Below are 20,054 nucleotides of genomic sequence, written 5' to 3'. Positions count from 1 at the left end.
TGATCACGTTATTTGACTTTAAAGATCTAAATCTGCTGCCTGAGCTCCAGCACTGGAGACAGGCAAACTCCTGGATTGCTCCTTTGAATATTTCCTTGGCTGCACAGGACTCCTGTTTGTGTGTAGACTATGGAAAACCAACCAAGAAAAAACTCACCACCATAAAAACAATCTTTCATTTCTTTAGTAGACATCCATTTTCAGTGTTACTAGCACTGCTCTGATCAGTACTAGTACTGTTCTGGTCAGAATGCAGTTCCCACACTAGGTCCTGATGTAGCTGCTGAGCAGACAAGGACCACTATTTTCTAGGTAGCAATGGAAGGCAGTAAGAGCAGTGTAGGAAAAACAGGGAAGTCCAGGCAGCAAGCAGAGCAACAGATGTCAGGCAAAGAATGGCTCAAAAATTCTCCAATGGTTATCAGTAATTTGTCTAACAACATGTGGCTTTCCTAGCATTATGATTTCTATTAAAATTCACAGTCGTAGGGCATGCAGTTTGTTATTTGTGCAATAACACAGAATGAAAACAGTTGGTAACTAATCACTGGAACACGGTGCTGCCTGGTAGGTGTGATACAGTCAGCTTCTGAAGTTATAACACACACCCATGTTCCAGCTTACTGCTTTTCTCACCCTGTACGTTGCTTTGAGATCAATCCAGGAATTGAAGATGTCAGGTTTCCGTAACTGTTTCCTCTTACATTCGTAGTGCAAGCACACGCCCAGGTCCCAGTCTGCACAGGAAAGACAAGAGCAAGCAAAGAATTAACATTTCTTTAATCCTAACGTCTGCCAATTGGGCATTATTCTCACCTGAACGAGCCAGAGGTTACCAAACAAGCAAACAAACTGACAGCTGGGCAAGAAGGCGCACAGCCACCTACAAATCAGCGGCAGCCCTGCGATGGGGCAGTGAGCACTGCTGCCTTACAGCCATCGGTGCAGGGCAGTCCCACAACGGGCACAGATAACAGTCCCACCAAGGGCTCCTCTTTAATGTGCGCCGCTTTGTGCAACAAGCAAAAGGGAACGTTGCCTACCTGTCCAGGTAACAAAAGCACACAGCTGTGTCTCAGGAATGGCATTACTTGGGATTTCTGAGACAATCAGAAATTTCTTCTCCTTCTGTATCTCCTGAAGCCACTTCAAGAATTGTGACAAGCAGATGTGCAGAGGGACTCCTTCGTCAACTTGTTTCTTTGGGCAGCAGACAGAGAAATACCCGCGTCAGTACGCACTGCAAGCGGCTGGAGGCCCGGCTGCCTTCGGCCCTTTCAAGGAGCACCGAACGGTGTAAAGTCACAGCGGGATACCTGCGTGACGCCGGTCAGCGCCGTGCAGAACTCGGAGAGCACGGGCTGCTCCTGCGGCTGCACGAAGGTGTGGAACTCGGCCTCGATCCGCCCCGTGGCGGCGTTCAGCAGCACGGCCGGGAACTCAACTGGGACGGAGCACAGCGAGCGGCGGGAGGGCGGGGGGAAAACACCGCGCCCGAGTCAAGTGCGGCACGCGGGCAGCCCGCAAACGCACCGACAGACATCGCACCCCACGCACAAACGCACCCCGCACCCAGCCGGGCGCTCCCGGCGCAGCGCTCACTGATCTCGGGGCGGCGCTGCCGCGCGTCCCGCCAGCAGGTGGACTCGAAGTCGAGGACGAGCAGGAAGCCGAATCCGGATCGCCGCTCCGTCGCCCCGCCGCTCCGGCCGCTCCGCGCCATCCCCAGCAACCTGCGGGACGGGGCAGCCTCAGCGCCGGCCGAGAGGACACCGCCCCGCCCCGGAGGAACGCGGCCCGCCCCGGCCCCGGCGGGACGTGCCGCGGCCCGCACCTGGCCAGCCGCTTCGTCGCCATCTCCGCGCTTCAAACCGCCCGCGGTTCCGCCCCGCTCCCCGCTCCCCGCCCGCGGCTGCGCGCTCCCCGCGCTCTCCGCGCAGGCGCCGTCGGCTCGGCTCGGCTCCTCGGCGCGGCCATGGCGGGGCGGATCGGCCGCGTGAACGGCTGCAAGCGGACCGCGGGAGGGGACGCGGAGGGGCTGCCGGCGGGCGGCAAGAAGAGCAGGGCGGCGAAGGTGAGCCGTGACGGAGCGCGGCCCGCAGCCTGCGGCACGGCGCGGCTCCTGGCGTCAGCGGCCCCGGGACGGGCGGGGCTCCGCGTGCGGGGTGCCGGCATCGGAGAGCGCCGGCTGGTGGGTCGGAGGGGCCTCGCAGCCCCCGGCGCGCCCTGCCGCCTTCCGGCTGCCCCCAGCTCCGGCTGCCCCGGCCGTGGCTCTGAGCCCCAGGGATGGGCGCCCACGGCTCCGGGCAGCGGTGCCAGCGCCTCACCGCCCTCTGAGGGAAGGGTTTCCCCCACAGCTCACCCACACCCGCCTCTTTTAGCTTAGACTCTTTTCTCCTTGTCCTCTCCCTGTCTGCTGGTGTAAAAGGTCGGTCTGCCTCCTGTTCATCAGCTCCCTTTAAGTCCTGGAAGGCAATGAGGTCTCCCTGCAGCCTTCTCCTGTCCATGCTGCACAGCCCCGGCTCCTCAGCACGTCTCCATAGCAGAGGTGCTCCAACCTCCGAGCATCTTCATTGCCTCCCCTGCCCCGCTCCAACAGCTCCCACCCTTCCCGTGCTGGGCCCCAGGCCTGGACGCAGCACTGCAGCTGGGGGCTCCGAGGGCAGAGCAGAGGGGGACAATCCCCTCCCTGCCCGCTGCCCCCCTCTGCTGACGCAGCGCGGGATGCAGTCGGCCTTCGGGGCTGCGAGCGCACACTGCTGCCTCACGTCCAGCTCTTGGTCCACCAGAACGCCCACGTCCCTCTCCGCAGGGCTGCTCTCTGTGAGCTCTTCTCCCAGCCTGCACACAGCTGGCATTGCCCCGACCCAAGTACAACACCCCGCACTGGGCCTTGCTCAACCTCAGCAGGTTCTCGTGTGCCGCTTCTCCAGCCCGCCCAGGTCCCTCTGGGTGCTCTGTCCAACACAGAGATAAGGATGTGGTGCAGGACCATGTTGAAGGCCTTGCACGACTCCAGGCAATCATCAGTTGTTCTTCCTTTGTCCACCAGTCCACCACTTACCGCATTACGGAAGGCCACCACATGGGTCAGGCATGATCTGCCCTTGGTGATGTCCTTTTGTTATGTAGTAAAATACTATCCTGGAAGATCCTTACAGGTTAAGTCAGTTCCACGACCAAGCAGTCACTGGAGTTCTCCTAGTAGTGTATATGCTTGCCAATCAGCTTGGGAGAGCTGGTGAATTTGGGATCATGGCTTAAAGAACTGCTGTGCTAATTTGTATGGTTTTGCCCTGTCTCTGACCCTCTCTACCTGCAGCTCCTTTGGATGCTGTGAAACACTTCTTGCAGCAGGGTCAGTAAATGCTCCAACAGAGGATGCAGTTACACAAAGCACATGGGTTCTGGCAGAGCCTGTGTGAGACAGCTGCATGCAGCTCATATAAATGGAGACATCTGCATGTGGTGGTCTTTGCAGGACATCTCTGAAGTATCTGGGTTACTGAGATGCTGATGCTAATGTTGAAATGTGGGCTCAAAAGGGACTTTAATGAATGGAAGAGTTATTTTACATGCTGTTGCTTGTGCCCAAACACTACACTGTTTTACTGTATAATTCAGCTCCTGCTCCACAAACGTGTGTGGTCACACAAAACCTTTCTTCACAGGCGTTTTCCTTCTTACAGGAGAAGTCATCTCGCTTGTCTGCAGCCTTGCTTGGTGAGGACTGTGAGATCAGCCCGGAGCAGCTGTACGAGCTGCTACAGTACGCGGCCCTGGGGAAACACCACAATGCAGCCCAGCCCAGGTACAGCACCTCTGTGCTCGGGAGGCAGCCCTGTGCTGTGCCTCTGAAGGCACGCAGGCAGTGTGTGCTCTGGAACTCTTGCAAGGCCACACTGACAGCCTGCATTACATAGATGCGGTTCTTGTTAGGCTTGGTTGCAGACCAGAATTCCAGAATTCTGACAGTAATTGTGACATTCCATACTTTTGTTTCATGCAATCACAGAAACAAAATTTGTGGAGCAGCAGCTTCACACGCCAAGAAATGTGGTGTTAAACTGGTAGCACTATACTTTTTTGTGCCAGCTGTATTTGAAGTGTTTTCTCTGGAGTGTTTTGGGAAAGCCTATTTAGTCACTTTGCCCTTTTTCATCTTCTCAGTAACTCTTCTGTTTCCTGCTGAAAGACTGAGGGGGTATATAGCCTTGGTTGGCTCAAGTATGGTGACATGCAGCGTGTCTTGCAGCAAAGCTACATGCAAAAAACACTTCAGGTTTTCAGTACTGAATAGAAAATGGTTTTGTGAATTTTTCATTTTGATGAAGTAATCTTAGTTTGATTGACCAGATTGCATCATTACAGCGGGAGGTACTGGTTTGTGTTTATATTCTGGTGCATATAAATGAAGTATGGTAAGACCTGAACCAACACCTGAGACAGGAGTGGAGTTCAGTTACAACTCATTCTTTCTCTGTCTCTTGTGCTGTGTCCAGAAATGTGTGGCTGGCTGAGACAAGCAACACGAGCCTCTTCTCATTAAAGTCACTTGACGCTTTGCCATTGATGGACTTAAAAGCTGGTCTGGCTCCAAGTTTGTTTCTAAGAGTGCATGATGATTGTGTTGCTTTGAGTTTTATTTATTCAGTTATTTATTTGTTTTATTGCAGCTGGTGCCATATTTATCACCAGAGCCATCTGGCTGGGGTTGTGGTTATTGTTCTGCATGAAATGAGTCAGCTCCATTTCTACAAATTCTATTTACAGTTCAAACACCTCCGAAAAGTGTTCCGGCATGTAAGTCCCTGCACTGTTGTTGTCTACTAAAATTCTTCCAGTGCTGAAGCCTTGTCCCAGTGACTGCTTGCCACAAAGAGATTGTGGCCTTGCCAGCAGGAAATGGCCACCTTCGATTGCTCACCAAGCAAATGAGAGCATCTCTGTAGGCTCTGACAGCTCAAGCTGAGGCCACGGCTGCAGTGTGAGAAACAGATTTTCAAGACTTAGATCTCTGCAGCCTTACCAGGTGAAATGTCTGTGCTGTGTTTCAGTCCTCAATGCTTCTGACTCCTTCAGGCTGCCTGGGAGATTAAAAATACCTCTGCTGAATATTTGAAATATTCTCTTGGATGTGAGTGAGGAGATCTTAATAGAGTCATGCTGTTCCCTTCCCACTGATTGAAAAATCTGTGTGTGCTCTATGTCAAGTTTCTCCCATTTATTTCAAGATTATTAAGAGTCATTTTAATTTTCTGAGCTGCAAGCAAGTCTAGGAAGGAGAAAAGGGAAGGAGGGAATGAAGGAGGGAGGGAAGGAAGGAAGGGGGAAGGAAAGAGGGAGGGAAGGAAAGAAGGGGGAAGGAAAGAGGGAGGGAAGGAAGGAAAGAAAGGAGGAGTGAGGGAAGGAAGGAGTGCTTTGGTTCACACTTCTAGCATAGTTTCCCAAACTGCAGCAAATGCAAAATCATGGAAAGTATGGAACTGCTTTAGGTCCTTATCAGTGTAGGACTGGGATTTGTGTTCTTAACCACATCAATGAAGGCAAAGCTTTCTCCTTGTAATGTACAATTCTATATTGTTTGTCATTAGAACAGATTTTTTTAAATTTTCCTCAGAAAACACCAAATATACTTCCTTTCTATACTTCCTTCTCTAAATTGGAGTGGACTGGCGATAAAGAGACATCTTATATACTTGACATTTCTGCTGTGTTTCCAAGTTTCTAACACATCTCTTTTCAGAGATTCACATTACCATCCCCTTCAGCTAACTTCCTAGCCAGTCTGTGTGGCGAAGGAGTGAGCCTGAATCCTCAAGGCACTGCACAAGGTACCTCACTTGGCTTTGCGTTCTCTCTTTCGGTCACAGCGATTCATTTTCAGGAGTAATTTAATATCTTTGCACCCTGTGCAATCCTAGCATGCTGCTAAAGTAATCTTGTTTACAAAAGAAAAAGTTAATGGTTTATGCCAAGAGACTAGTTACAGTGACTACTTAAGGATCTCTCTTGGGTTCATTATAACAAGTAAATGCAAAAAGCAGATTTTCTTTTGACAAGTTTAATACAAAATTCTGATGCTTCTTTACCCCTTTTGTGATTATTTTATTGTAAAATATATCTGTAATTTTTTAGTTATACTGAGCTGCAAATGAAGGAAAAGAACAGGTGTGTTGATACTGATACCCTGTTTTTACATTCTTTATAGAGTTAATTGCAATCCAACAGGCATGTACAAAATCTGCAAGACTACCATGAGAACTTCACTGACATTGTTAGAAGTGTAACACAAAGAATCTTGAATTCAAGTCCTAAGTGGGAGAATGAGCAGCTGTTACTTGCACTGTAATGAGAGCCCTGTAGCACCTTGTCTGTAAGCCTGATGCACTGTCACAGAGCTGAGACGTCAGGTATAGTTTTCTTTAAGTGCAGTCTGCAGAGGATCACCTACAAAATAGTTAAAGTTTATACAGTTGTGGATCGTGATGTCAGTTCAGTGCTTGCTTCTAGAGCCGCACTTACAGCACATTTTCTGTGAATAATACTTTGGGGAAAGAAATTTGTAGAGAAAGGAGAAAGAAAAGAGAGCTGCTTTTTATGGCTTACATGAGATAACAAATGACTGTACTGTCATGCTTTAGAGGAAGGTGTCCTCTCTGTTCTGCAGAGAGGAATGTGAGATAGCTTTGTAGTACAGTTGGCTCACAAGCTGCTAGCAGTGTCAGTAACTGTGCTGGGAGTGGATTTAAGTGTCCTGATAAACTTGTATGCCAGCGTGTATTAAGTGTCCTGATATATGTACAGTTTGTTCCATGCGTTTTCTTTTGAAATGGCGTAGCCTTTGAATGTGCCTATTTGTGCAGACTGCAAATAAGGAGTGCTATCTGATCCTGACAGATGACTGTACATTCCAGGCTTGATTTCCACTGGCATTGAATGTATTCCTAAAAGCTCAGGCTTGCAATGTGATCCCATCATCCGGAAATACGGCAAAGAAAAACGAGGCCTCACGAGCTATACTCTAACTTCAGAAGAGCTGAAAAAGAATGATTATCCTATGAGAGGTTGGTTTTCTGAGGTTTTGGTTAGTATGATTTTTTTTTTAATTTTGAAAATGAATGAGATGTTTGGTGATATAAGTTGCACGATAACTATTAGAAGAAAGAGGTCCGTGTCTTACTTACACGTATCTTTTCATTTTAGATTCCCCTGGATGTAAGGGTTATATGTACACAGAGTGTGATCTTCAGAGGACAGACAGCAGCCCCCTCTTCGGTCTGGATTGTGAAATGGTAACAGTAAATGCGTGATCCTACAAAGCATAGTCAAGCAGCCAACCTCTTATTGGCTGTTCCAAAACAAACCAAGCACCCTGTGCATTTATTAAACCACTTCTGACGTATCTGCTTCCAGTCCATTCTTTGATGGTACCAATGCTACTGCAGCCATGGGAAGGACTCAGTGGTTCTGGAGACATCAGCAAAGTTATCTTTGTCCTGAGCAGTGCAGTAGAGAGCTTAGTTCTGTGCTGGCTTTTACGGTAGCATCTGGATCTGCTAGGCTTATTGACAATGCTGTAGTCATTCCTGAGGTTTTTGTTTACAGTTCCTTCCCTTGGCCCTCCCCAGGGCTTGGGAGTGCAAAGATGTCTCTGTGCCACATCTTTTCTGTAGCCATCACAGTTCTGCGGCAGCATCTTTGAGTGACTAATGATGCGGTCTGGGGTCTGCTTTTAAATTACATTATCTCCTTAAGTGAAGACACTGTCAGTGGCAGCTCTGCACTGCTGAGTACAAACTGATTCTGTGAATTCAGCACTTCCCTGTAGAGTGTTGTTTGTGTTTGTATTAAGCTTGGCTGTATGTTTGATGTGTTTAGGGCAGGCATTTACCACATGAAATGAAGCATGGTATGGTATGAAAGCTGCAAGTGGTAGATCTCTGAGTAAAGTGACTTGTAGTGATGCTGCCTGTAGCCAAAGCTAAGGAATCCAAATGGCAGCATTGAGCTGATCCAGTGCCTGCCTCTGCTTTGTCCTAACAGTGCCTGACTGCAAGAGGGAATGAAGTCACTCGTGTCTCTTTGGTGGATGCAGAGGGGCAGTGCCTTCTGGATGAGCTAGTCAAACCAGAAAGTGTGATAGTGAACTACTGCACCAGGTGACTTCCATTAAAGTTTCTTATCTCATCATCTTTTAAGACCTGCAGCCCTTTCAGATCAAGCCTTCTACACAGAACCTGTCAGAACTCTTTGGTGTGCATGCTCTCACTGTTGTGTCTTGCATTTCACTCAGTGTTAAGAATACAGTTTGTGCTACATGGTTAGAAAAACCAGCGTTGTGTATACGCTGCTACATAGCGTCTGCTTGTCTAGCTAGGGATTGTCATTCTGCAGTGCTGTAGGAAAAGTTCTTTAATAAGTAAATGATCACAGTACAGGCTACTTTTCAGGGCTGGATATTAAAAAGGACACAGGGTGAGTAAGGTACAGGATTTGTAAATCAGCTTTCTGTGCTCCATAGCTAAGTTTGCATATCTGTAGAAAGAGAATAGCATAGGTCATCAGCTTGCTCTCAGCTCTAGGGCTGGGCTCGTTATGACAGCAGCAGGCCAAACTCAAACCATGTCTTCTCCAAGTCTTGGCTTGGATTTACCCAGGAGGTGAGCTGCCTGTTCCCTCAGGTTATTTGAAGCACCTCCTTCCATAACAGCCTCACAGAATTTTGTTACCTGTGTTATCTGATGCTGAGAACTGCATTGCTTAATAAGTCATGCTTGAGAGAGGACAAACATTTGAAACAGATTTGGTGGCACAGCAGCTTATATCTGTGCAGTGCATCCTCTTGTGGATTCCTCTTGGAATATGCCTGCAGAGAAAGCAGTAAATAGCATTCTGTCATAAGTTATGCTGGATTCATATTTTGCATGCCCTGCTTGTAATGTTCTCCAGTAAATGCTGTTGCTAATGCATTGGTTCTACTTCATCTCATTTTTGTTTTGAAGATACTCAGGAGTCACAAGGAAAATGCTTCTTCCAGTGAAAACAAGATTGCCAGACATACAAACCAGACTGAAAAAGATACTTCCCCATGATGCGGTGTTGGTGGGTCATTCTCTAAATGCTGATCTTCGGGCTTTGCAAGTGAGTGTTTATTCCAACTCTGTGATACTCATTTCAGACGTAAAAGGTCCAAAGAGTTCTTTTTATTAGTGGACACTTGTTAATTGCTTTTCATTATGGGTAGCCATATGTTTGTAAGCACTTGAAAGAGAGAGACTCCTCTTACATATATAAAACTTGCAATCTGCTCTTCTGAACCCAAAAGGAAGGGAGGAATCTGAGTAGACAGGGATATGTGTGCAAAAGAAGCATTACTGCTGCATTTGGGTGTTTCTGACATCTCTGTCATGGGAAGAACTAAAGTCCTTCCTATATTTAATTAAACCAATGTAAAATCCTGAGTCATAATTCATCTTTGTAATCCAATTTTGATCTTCCCAGCAGAATGTTAGAAAAGAGATTTGGGCCTGTTTCATTATTACCACGTGTTTTGTTGTTATGGACCAATTATTTATCAGTGAGAAACTGGCAACTGAAATGGGAAGGCACAGATAACAGTGGAGTTATTGCCCAATTCTCTGACTGCTGTTCTTAAATTAAACTGTGATATTTCCTTTCTTCCAGATGATCCATCCCAGTGTTATTGATACTTCATTACTTTTTGCCAGAAATGAAGGCCGAAGATTTAAGCTAAAATTTCTAGCCAAAGCTGTTTTGGGGTAAGATTATGGCAGCATTGTCATGGGAAGTATTAGAACTGTTGTGGGCCATAGGGTCCTGCTTTTCCACCAGTAGCAACAGAATACTTTTTTCCACTAAAACTCAAAGGAACAAGCAAATGAACATAGTAATGAAGAATTTACTGTTTCCTTGAAACATTGAGCAGCACAACAAATTGGCCTGGTTTTGAGCAAAGATGCTTGGCACAACCAACTTCTTGTTTGTATGTGAACCACAAAACCAGCTTTACTGCAGCTGTACAATGTATGAAATTGTAGAGCAGCAGATGCGCTCTGGCTCACACAAATGAGATTTGTTGCAGCTATCAAGAAAGAAATGCTAATTTAGGTAAGTATGATGTACTGACTTAATCATATCCCTTCCTATGCCAGCTATCATAGCATGTCTTAGCAGTGCAGTGCTCAGAACTCAGCTCCAAACTTCCCAGATCTGGAGGTTGCCTCTCTGCCTGTGTGCAAATTGTGAGTTCAGTCATTGATCAAGGGAGAAAATGAAGAATGATCATAGAATTATTATGCTGCACTGCTTCTTTCAAACCTTGTGAACAGTGTTTTGCTCAACATTCCAAAAAGGTTTTTTGCAGTAACTTTGGGGAATATTTAGCAAAAATGGTGCTGCACAGAATTGGAATTGTTTTTAGAGAGGAAAGCTATTTTGCTGAAAAGGATCCTTTTCTAAAGAAAAAACAAGATGTTAGTAAGTATGGAAAAGTAGGTAACCTGCCTAATTTTGATGCCCTAGGAAGGAGATCCAGTGCGAACAGAGGCTTGGTCATGATCCTGCAGAAGATGCTAGAGCTGCATTGGAATTGGCTCAATTCTTTATTAAGAAGGGACCAGCGAAGGTATCTATGTCTCATGTCCTGAATGGCAGAACATGCAAATTGTTGTGCTTATGATGAATAAACACTCTTGCCCATTCTTTTACTGAGGAAATGAAGCTGTGATATAAGCCTTGGTTGTGGTAGCTTACTTCCAGCCTGTATCTTGGTATCTCAGTAACTTGGAACATCACCAGTGTCTCAGTACTCAGACACTGCAGTGAGTCAGCATTGCTGCTGACCTCTTACAGGGGCATTGGGAAGAGAAAGATTCTGACGCTCACAGCCTGTGTGATAGCCTCTCTTTTTCTCAGTGAAACAAGTGAAATAAGTGAGGGACCTTCTATGTTTTGGCAGCAATTCAAGATGGTTTTATGAGTCTTAAATCTTCTTCTTGCATTGCTGGTTTCTGAGAACACTTTTTGGATGTGCTTGCTGGATGGTGCTCAAATACTGTTTGCTTGAAAATGACAACAGAAAATAATAAGGCAAAAAATGAATGCCTGTGTTTCTCCACTGCTGTGGAATGTGGCCAGGTGACTCACAGAGCAAGCACATGGTTGGTGGTTAGTTACAATGAACAGAGATGAAAGCCAACTGCTCATCTTCTTTCCACAAGGTAGCAGAACTAAACTTGGAAATGCTGCTGGCAGCTGAAAGGCAGACTGAAGTCTCACCAAACAAATCTGTGATGCAGCCACAGCAATGTGGGGTCCAGAGGCAGCTGAATGATCCTCCACGCTTATCCAAACCATGGTAACAAGATTCTCAGAGATGCATATTTTTCCTTTGATTGAATCCTCAGTGAAATCAAAGACTTGCCCTGTTTTTGGAAGGCTTCCAGTATCTTCAGAGGGAGACACTGATTTGTAGAGTAGCACTAAAATATTTTTGGAAGGTACATCTTAAATTTCATGGAGCATTTTCAGGGCTTCTTTCTGAGGACGAAAACATTCTTTACAATACCTTTAACGAACTGTATCATTTTTCAATGGCGGGCACTTCTTGAAAGCTTTTAACTCACCACATTGACAACTACTGTAATATGCAGATTTTTTTTTTTTCTCTCTCTGCTAGTTTTCTGGCCTGCTTGCAGGGGATGGGCCAGGAGCCCCTCCTTTTGGGCAGACAGGAACTGGACTCTTCTGGCCTTTGTCAGAGTGACCTCAGCACTTCCAACAAACAGGTGAATGGACACAGAGTGGGTTGGGCTGAGCAAGCGTCCAAGCTGTTAAAAGTTCTTCTTGTCCTGAGGCAGTAGGTGGGTCATGTTTTAAAAAGCTGACTGACAGTACTTTCAGCAATGGTGTTAATACCAGGTTAGCTGAATCCATTTTAACATTCAAAAATAAGCTTTGATCCTCTGTCACCATCTCATGACTCACTAGAGAATAATTTCTGCTGGAGGTCTTTCTTAGACAATGATGAGAATTAGAGCTGGGAATTAAGTTCAGGAGCTCTGTTTCTGGTTTGCTGCAATACAATTACCTCTTTGAACTTTATACTCTTTTTCCTTCCAGATTCTTCAGAGAGCCTTGGAAGACATTCCCCTCTCCACATTCAGTATAATTCAGTTCAGTTTGGATCCAGAGTATGTTGCATCTCACTGTCTTGCTGGATATTGCGAAAAGGTAGTCATTTTTTTTGAGTGAGAACAGTCTTCTCTGCTGAGCTTGGGAAGACCCATGATGTATCTGGTGGCACCTGGTAGTTAGTTTCATTGCTTTGTGAAGTTCCTTCTCTAATCCATGTTCTTACAGGTGAGAAACAAGCTGACTGACATGCTGACAATTTACGCAGGTCCTTTTGAAGAAGACTTTTGCCTGAAGTCTGTGAAAAAAGAATTTGGAAGGTGTGGGCCAATTCAGTCTCTCACGGTGGTGACTGAAACGTACAGGGTGAGGAGCTCTGGCAGCATTCAGTTTGCTGACAGACAGTGAAGTCAAGTCATCTCTTGGAAAGATATAGATTAGAACCACTTAAATACGAGTTATTCCAGTGTTTCTGGGGGGTGAGGTGTGAGGGGGGCAGTTCTTAGCACATGTGAAAGCTGCTCCACACTGTGACAGGAATGAACACAGCTGATATGGTGTAACATTGCTGTCCACGCTACAGGGCTTTAACCGTGTGTTGATGCTGAGATGATTTTTGTCCCTCTCAATAGAGCTGATATGCCAAGGTCTGTAATGGCAGAAGAAGGTTGTTTTTAATAGCTGAGCTAATTGAAGGTTGTTTTTAATAGTTGCGGTATCCAGAGTGTTACCTGTATCACCTTTATGTGCCATTTAAAACTGAAAAGAACCCCGAGACCTGAATTGTAAAGGGAGGGCTAATATCTGCTATTCATAAACCTGAAGTATCCTGTCCTTTTGTTTCAAGCCATATGTTTGTATCCAGTACAACGTGCTGGAAGCTGCCCAGCTTGCTGTGGAAAGCCTAAATGGAGCTGAGGTAGCAGGATCGTGCATTAAGGTAAGCAAAGTAAATAGCAAAAGCCTAAATTACATTTAGTGCAGGAATATGGCCCAAGATGATTCTTTTAATATCTACATAGTGCATAGAGTGTGGGTGGATCTCGGCTGGCTGTGCTGCCACCAGCTCCCAAGACAACTTATGTTTTGGTCTCCTATCCTTTCTGTTGGACAGCAGAAGGAGGTTAGGGAGCACCCTGACCTGGCAACTCCATCTTTAAAATGAAGAGCTGAGTTGCTGGGTGTTGAAATGCCGAATAAGCAGAATGGGTTCTTATTCATCTAGTGTTCTTGCGTTGCAAACATGATCTTTTCCTTTTTCATGATTAATTAAGCTAGCCTTCATTTGTTACATTTTTCAAGGAAAGGAAAATAGCTAACAAAGTTTTGATAATGAGACAAAATCATTTAAAACAGCAGCTTCAACAGAGTTGCCTTGGCTGATGTGTTGCATTTGTTTCTATTGGACTTGCTTCAGGTTCAGAGACCCATCACTGCGGCAACACTGGACTGTGATGTTCTGATAAAGGAACTGGAACTGGATATAGAAAACGAAGGTGTGATTTATGTGGCGGGAATAAAGAAATCATTAACAGAGACAGATTTGCAAGAAGAATTCAGCCCGTTGAAAGACCTGGAAACTCTTTTCCTGCCGAAGGATCTCCAGAGTGGAAAGCACAGCACCTGCTGTTTCCTCAGTAAGTAGCTTTGCAGTGCAGCCTGCTTATTTCCTTCATGCAAGCTTGTTCAGCAGCCCTTGGAAATATGATGGAAACTCACACGTGCTCCAAGTGCCACTATTTAAAATAGTCCAATGAAAGCATGCCTGGATACTCTGCAGCTTCACACCTACTAGTGATCATTTCTAAGAAGTCAGGAGAACAAGTGGATGAGTGTTGTTGTATTTATCTGACATTTCAGTAGTCTGACACTTGCCTGAAGCAAGATAGGATCTGTTCACTGCAGTGATTTCAGTTTCTCATCTTCCTCCTGCTCCACCTTTAGCCTTGCCCTGCAGGTGCCAAAGAGCAGGGAACAAAACCCGTTAAATCACAATCCCTTTCTCTTTGTTTTTCAGAATTCCAGAAATCGCAAAGTGCGGCAGATGCCCTGGAAGCTATAAATGGCTGGGCTGTGAGGGGCAGCACGCTCAGAAGTAGGCACGCTCTTGCTTCAGGTCACCTCTGGAGATGGATTTGGCAAATGAATAACAGCAGTGAAAAGCAAGGAGAAAACAGTTTAAGTGAGAAGATGGCACCACTGTCTGACTCTGTGAGTTTAAAGCTATGCTGGCTTGTTACTGTTTGCTAGTAAGAAGGTGAATAATATTGAACCACGTACTGCCCTGAGAACCAGGATGCCATATGTCCATGCACAGGGCAATGAGTGATGTTACATAGCAGCTGGAACCTACCACCTGAGAGCTAAGTAAGCAGTGCACAGGTGTAGGAAATGGTACAGAAGTCAGAGAGAGAAGTGGATTGTTGTGTAGTGTTGCAGGCAAGAACACTACTGACTGCTTGTAGGTCTGCTTGTAGCTGTTCCTTTTGCTGGAGGAAGGTGTAGTGCCATCTGAGTAGAGCATGCAGCTCTTCCTGCAGCTGAGCCAGTGCACTTCCAACTGCCAGCTGTAACAATCACTGTTGTCCTCACCTGCTCAGTGCCTGATGCTGCCTCAGCTAAGCCTCCTCATAAAACATTTTTAAATGTGATCATTATATATCTGCAGAAGAATGGGGTATTGTAATACTTGTATTCTGTTGTGCAGGAGCAGGATGTAAAGAAAAAGGTGAAGAAGTTAGACCACCATATAAAAAAGCTTTATAGAAGTCTGCAGGATAACACCTTGTGCATTGTTCTCTTTCCTGGAATGAACAGGTAACCTACTGCCTCATGCTTTTATCTTCATTAAAAAGGAAACAAAAGTCTGACAAAAGGCCTGAAGAAGCTGTTGTATTGTCTGACTTTCATATAAGGCCAATAAAACTGATCAGTAAGTTCTTCCCATAAGCCATGCTCCAGATAAGCAGGGCTGAAATCCAGACTTAATTAATTGCACAGGTATTTTGGTTGGATGAAATCCCTATTGGACATTCTGTCACTGTTTTGAAGCTGATACAGTTTTGCAATTGTCTTGACAGCAAAGCTGTGTGTCAATCAGGCAGAGGTTCCACAGCAGCCAGATTTTTGGTTGTTGGGTTTTTGGGTGTTTGATTGTTTTCCAACCACCTAACAAACCACTACAGCCCAGGCACAATCTAACAGTTATCTCATAGTAGCCAGACCAGAAAATGTAAACCTTTCCCCGACAGGGCCATAGTGACTGACTGTATCTCTGCTCGGTCACACATCTGCCTCTGCTTTTCTGCAGTTCCCTTTAACAAAAGCAGTACTGGTCTGTGGAGACAGGAGCTGCACTGACAGAGAAGCAGGGGGACAGGGCAGCACTTCTCTCCCCTTGGGCAGCCAGCCCTGGCCACTCTTACCTACAGAGCTTCCTGAGGAGTAGCAGCGTGATGCTGTGTGGACCACTGTCCCTGGAAGGGTGAAGCATCCTGAGCCAAGAGTCTGTGCTCAGTGCCCATGACAGACCATTTCAGTATGCACACATGCTGCTCTTGGCATGATTTGCTGCAATTGTCCAGTTTCTAGTAGCAGCTTAACAAGTTAGTTGCAAAATACATAGTTTTTAAGAGAAGATCATTTAGCTGGTTGCCCATCACATCAACAAATAATTGCATGCAAAGTGAGACAGCAGCAATTTCTACCTCATTAGAGTGGTGCTGATTGCACGTATGAATTCTCACACAAGCTTGTTATCAAATCCTGCCTTCATGTAACAGCCATGTTTAGGACTGTTGGGAAGAAGGGAGTGCCATCCCAAGCCTGGGAGAGTTTTCTTGCCAAGTGAGGTTCCCAAATTACTGTTTCCCAGGGGACTGATAAACTTCTTGTTCAAAAAGAATGACAAAAATTGTTGGGCGGAAAATAATACATGCAGTTTTCCAGTCTGCTTAACTGGGGGGTTTCAGGCTTCTCCCTGCTAGAGCAGCTAGTTTGCATGCATCAAGGCTGCCATGAGCAGAAATAACATCTCTTGTTTATGTTGCAGCATTCACGGATCACAGTCTGGCCTTGGTCTGATGGGAATAAAAGATGAGGGAGGGAGCAGTGCTTGTTAAGCTGCCAAATTTTTAATCAAAGTCTTTTGTAAAGATATTCATAGTTACTTTAAATATTGATGTCTTTGTAAAGAGCCCTTGCTGTAGGAACAATGGGCTTTCACGCTGTATCTTTTATAAATTCTAAAAATAAAAGCTATTCAAAACATCTTAAAAGCACAAAGCCTTTTCCGTTAATACTTCTGGCTGTGGCATTTTTCCCTGGCACTGAATTAGGCAAACACTTTGGAAGAGCTGAGGGCAGCGCAGGGGAAGTTTTCTGTAAAACCCCATCGCTGTGATGGAGTTCAGTGAGTTGTTTCAGCGTGGGGCAGTGATGTACTGCAGGGCTCCTTCACTGCAGCCGTACCTGCAGCAACCACGCTCTCTGCTCCATGGAACGTGCTGTGCCAGCTCCCAAAACAGTTACGGCCTCATTTCTGGAAAAGCCCTGTACTTCATGGAAAGGAGGAATTAGTGATTCATACCTCTTGGACAATCTCTTTTCTCCCACACCCCTTAGGAAACTAAAAATTGCAACTTGGCTGCAGTGGGAAGGGCAAGGGCTGTTTGTTTGGGCCATCTCAGCACACAGCTTTAGAAACTTAACTCGCCGTGTTTTTGGTGGGGAGCTGTAAGTGCAGAGTTGCTGCAGGAGCCAGCCCTGACCAGCAATAGTGTGAGATGAGGTACAGCCTGATGGTGTCAGCTCTGAGCTCTGCACACCTGGAACCGAAGGCTGCTTTACCACCCCTTATCAACAGACTGAACTACAACAATGCCCAAAAAAAGCTTTGGGCATTAGGGGCAAAAAAAGAAACAGGGGAAATGCTTGTTACCAAGTTTAAAAGTGAGACCAAGGGTTTCTTATTATGAATTGAAATATGCTGAGATAACGTTGAAATAGTTAGTCCTGAAAATGATGAAATGCAGTCGATAGAACATCACCCCCTCCTACTTCCCTGCCCAGATCCCCATGCCCACCTCCCAGGCTGAGCTGATAGAGCAGGAACTGCTGCAGGGAGCAGCAAAGAGCAATGGCAGGGAAAGGGCACTGCAGCTCAGGCCATGGCAGTGGCAGGCAGTGTGCACAATGGTGCTCGCTTCAGGTTTTTTCATACCTACAATTTAAAGCCTCTAAAATTCCTCAAATGAAATCACTTATTAAGCAAGATGAATGCAGCCATTTATTTCTTTTATTTTAGAAAGGTACTGTATCCACGCCCAGTGAGCTCGGCGGCCCTTTTCAAACTGGGATAACCATGCTGAGCCCCTTGTCATTGCAGCTACAAAAATGGACGGCAGTCTGATCCTCCATGCAGTGCTGCTGGAGGGAATGGCGACTGCCACGGCCGCACTCATCCCTCCACACAGCCCCTCTTCTGTAAGACTGCTCACATCCAGCACCTCGTACAAACCTTGTGCACTGCAAATCTGAGCAAATAAACCAGGCCATTTTAATTCCAATGCACTTAAGAACAGGGTAGGCGCCTCCCTGCACAGGGTTAGTAAGCAGCCAGGATTTCTGCTTGGGAAACTATGGATAACAAATAAAAGTAGCAAGAGTCCTAGTTATAGTCATGAAAAAATAATTAATTTTTCCCCTTTTAATTGAAAATGTAAAAAGGACTTCAGGTTTAAATAAAACATTTTGTACAAAGCTTCACAAAAAAGTGAACACCAAAGTGTCATTGTATAAACACGACAAATGACTCATTTGTTCATAACGCACAGAACAACGTGCAAGTGCCCTCTCCCAGGGACTGGGTTTCTCTGGCCGTCCCCTCCCTCAGACCTTACTGGAGTAAGGAGACCCAGAAGCTCTGAACATTTACAAAGCTACAGTACTCAGGATACAGAGTGACTACAGGCAATACTTTTTTGGTGGTGATGGGGTTTCAGGGCTTTTTTTTCCTGTTTTTTCTTAGTGGGTGTGTCAATGCTTCAATATACAGAAGTAAACAATCTCACAGGTGAATGAATGGCAACTTGGATTAGAAAAAGCACCAAAATATTTAATATACATCTGGCACAAACTCCACAAGATGTCAGTAATGGACAAACTGATGCTTTGCTTATAAGTAAAGAGAAACCTTAATGCTTTTCTTCCAAAAGGGACCGAACATTGCACTCAGTGTTGCTATCAAGTAACAACAACCTTCTCATCACAACCTGTGCACCGTGCCTCAGATTGCACACTGTGTGGGACGCTGTTTCCATTCTGTTCCAGATGATAGCGGTGAGCAAACAACACAAGAGAAGTATTTGTAAAACAACAAAGCAGATGAGACTCAGTATAGATGCATCACCTCAAACTTTTCCCACTTTTTCTCCAGGTCACAGTTTCACACTTGGCCACATTCCTCGAAAAGACATCCAGCATGAAACAGAATTTACTGCAGCCTTTTCAAGCATTACAACTCCACAGCACTCGTGACAGTGCCAGCTGGAGGAGGAAGCGTGGTTCTGCTCCACGACAATACATTCATCATTTCCTGTGGCGAGAAAATTGGATCAGGCGTGGTGTCTGCTGCTAAGTCCAAAAAGCAAGGATTACTCCAGATACAGAGAATGGTAGATTTGATCCCAAGTACCCTTGAGGGCCTGGTAGCTAGCTGTGTTCACATACAGTTCAGTGGAAGCTGCACAAAGGTGTGCTGCTTTCACTGTTTCCTTACAATTTTTCACTTCTCTGGGAGCGTACACTACCAAAACACATTCCTTCCATACAGGGCGATGTGGCCACACCAGGGCTGAGCTCCACAACAAGCATCTGTGCTGCAAGCTGCAGTTCTCCAGGCTGGCTCTGTCAGTGCTTCCTCCCCCTCCACGCAGCTGCAGCAATGCGGGCTCACTTTGTGCCCCAGGTCAGCTGGGATGGAGCCCAAAAGTGCCGGGTGAGAACCCCATGCTGCAGTCACATCCATCTCTCTTGGAACTCCAGCTAATGGACAACTCGCAGCATGAAGCCTTCCCACCACTCCCGGTGGCCCATTTCCTTTCTGAGGGACCACTTAAACTTACTGATAAGAAAGAATGCGTATTTTTAAGATAACTAAGCTTGACTTAAGAGCCACTCCCGTGGCACAGGCACAGCTCCGTCGGCAACATCCAAGCATGCTGCCCCAGCTGCAGCCAACCCACAGCCCAAGGAGAATCTGCAAGTAAGAAGCAAGAGCATTGCAGACAAATGTGTTTATTCTGCATGTAAAATGCATGTCATCTAGAAAGAGATTTTATCTTCAGGATGCAATTATGCAAAGGTAGAAGCTTTCTAAGAACAGAAAAGAAGGAGAACCTCCCAGCGTCTCCAGCATGCGTGAGCACTCTCAGCTCTGCTTTAAGCGCAAGGCGTTCATCCTGAGCAGACACCGAGTGCAGGGAGGAAGCAGCAGCTGTGCAGCCCTCACACTTTTGCAGCCTTCACTTTTTGTTGCCACAACTCAAGATGGAACAAAGCACAGAATATGTAAGAAATACACTCATAGCACTGCATCAGGTGGGTTCCTGATGCTTTTCAAGAGCAAATGAAAGAGCCAGATGGTTCCTTCTTGGGGAGCAGCTGCTCCATCTCCCATTATTGTGGCCTGATCTGGAAAGAGAAGGTGTGATGCTGAAAGGCCCTGAGCCAGATGGGAGCAGCTCCACTCACTGCTGCGCTCCAGAACTCACTCCCTGCAGGACTCACACATCCCTTACCAGCTTGGTTTTGCTCCCTTCCAAAGGGCTGACTGCATGCAGACTAAAAGCAGGATACCAAAAATATGGTAAATAGGTAACACTTAACATGGGTCAATT

The 20,054-nt window shown here is 46.1% G+C and overlaps 2 protein-coding genes across 11 annotated transcripts in view; one reads left to right on the top strand and one right to left on the bottom strand.

The window, feature by feature from the left end:
• The window catches only part of ERI2 (ERI1 exoribonuclease family member 2), a 9,333-nt gene extending 7,381 nt beyond the window's left edge, over positions 1–1,952 (bottom strand). For all 6 annotated transcript variants that reach the window (XM_090151521.1, XM_031595454.2, XM_090151517.1 and 3 more), the window contains exons 1-5: positions 1,835–1,952; positions 1,603–1,733; positions 1,317–1,444; positions 1,044–1,200; positions 637–737 (exon numbers count right to left, since the gene is read on the bottom strand). In XM_090151521.1, the coding sequence (XP_090007647.1) occupies positions 637–737; positions 1,044–1,200; positions 1,317–1,444; positions 1,603–1,733; positions 1,835–1,857 (540 nt within the window). In that variant the 5' untranslated portion in view covers positions 1,858–1,952. The remainder of the gene's footprint in view (positions 1–636; positions 738–1,043; positions 1,201–1,316; positions 1,445–1,602; positions 1,734–1,834) is intronic.
• Positions 1,942–20,054, top strand: REXO5 (RNA exonuclease 5). Of its 5 annotated transcripts, none has more exons than XM_090151514.1 (20): positions 1,942–2,074; positions 3,690–3,811; positions 4,677–4,803; positions 5,747–5,834; positions 6,918–7,067; positions 7,207–7,295; positions 8,047–8,162; positions 9,006–9,144; positions 9,688–9,782; positions 10,546–10,648; positions 11,244–11,380; positions 11,702–11,810; positions 12,145–12,255; positions 12,385–12,522; positions 13,004–13,096; positions 13,574–13,793; positions 14,174–14,367; positions 14,864–14,973; positions 18,372–18,495; positions 18,593–20,054. In XM_090151514.1, the coding sequence occupies exons 1-20, from the start codon at positions 1,976–1,978 to the stop codon at positions 18,791–18,793; spliced, it is 2,565 nt and encodes an 854-aa protein (XP_090007640.1). In that variant the 5' UTR covers positions 1,942–1,975; the 3' UTR covers positions 18,794–20,054. The 5 variants fall into 5 exon arrangements, with proteins under 5 accessions (XP_090007640.1, XP_031451318.2, XP_090007639.1 ...); XM_090151513.1 differs by having other exon boundaries at positions 1,952–2,074; positions 3,672–3,811; XM_031595458.2 differs by lacking the exons at positions 18,372–18,495; positions 18,593–20,054 and adding an exon at positions 16,208–17,786.

Source organism: Phasianus colchicus, chromosome 16 (genome assembly GCF_987193195.1).
Source record: "Phasianus colchicus chromosome 16, bPhaCol1.hap1.1, whole genome shotgun sequence".
In the NCBI taxonomy this organism is placed as follows: Eukaryota; Metazoa; Chordata; class Aves; order Galliformes; family Phasianidae; genus Phasianus; species Phasianus colchicus.
The sequence above is the reverse complement of the archived record's forward strand: the minus strand, read 5'-3'. Positions and strand labels throughout refer to the sequence as shown.

Coding starts and splice junctions, on each gene's coding strand:
- REXO5 (XM_090151513.1), top strand. CDS start 1,976: ATGGCGGGGCGGATCGGCCGCGTGAACGGCTGCAAGCGGACCGCGGGA. Junction 3,812..4,676: donor CACAATGCAGCCCAGCCCAG/GTACAGCACCTC, acceptor GTTTTATTGCAG/CTGGTGCCATATTTATCACC. Junction 4,804..5,746: donor TCCGAAAAGTGTTCCGGCAT/GTAAGTCCCTGC, acceptor ATCTCTTTTCAG/AGATTCACATTACCATCCCC.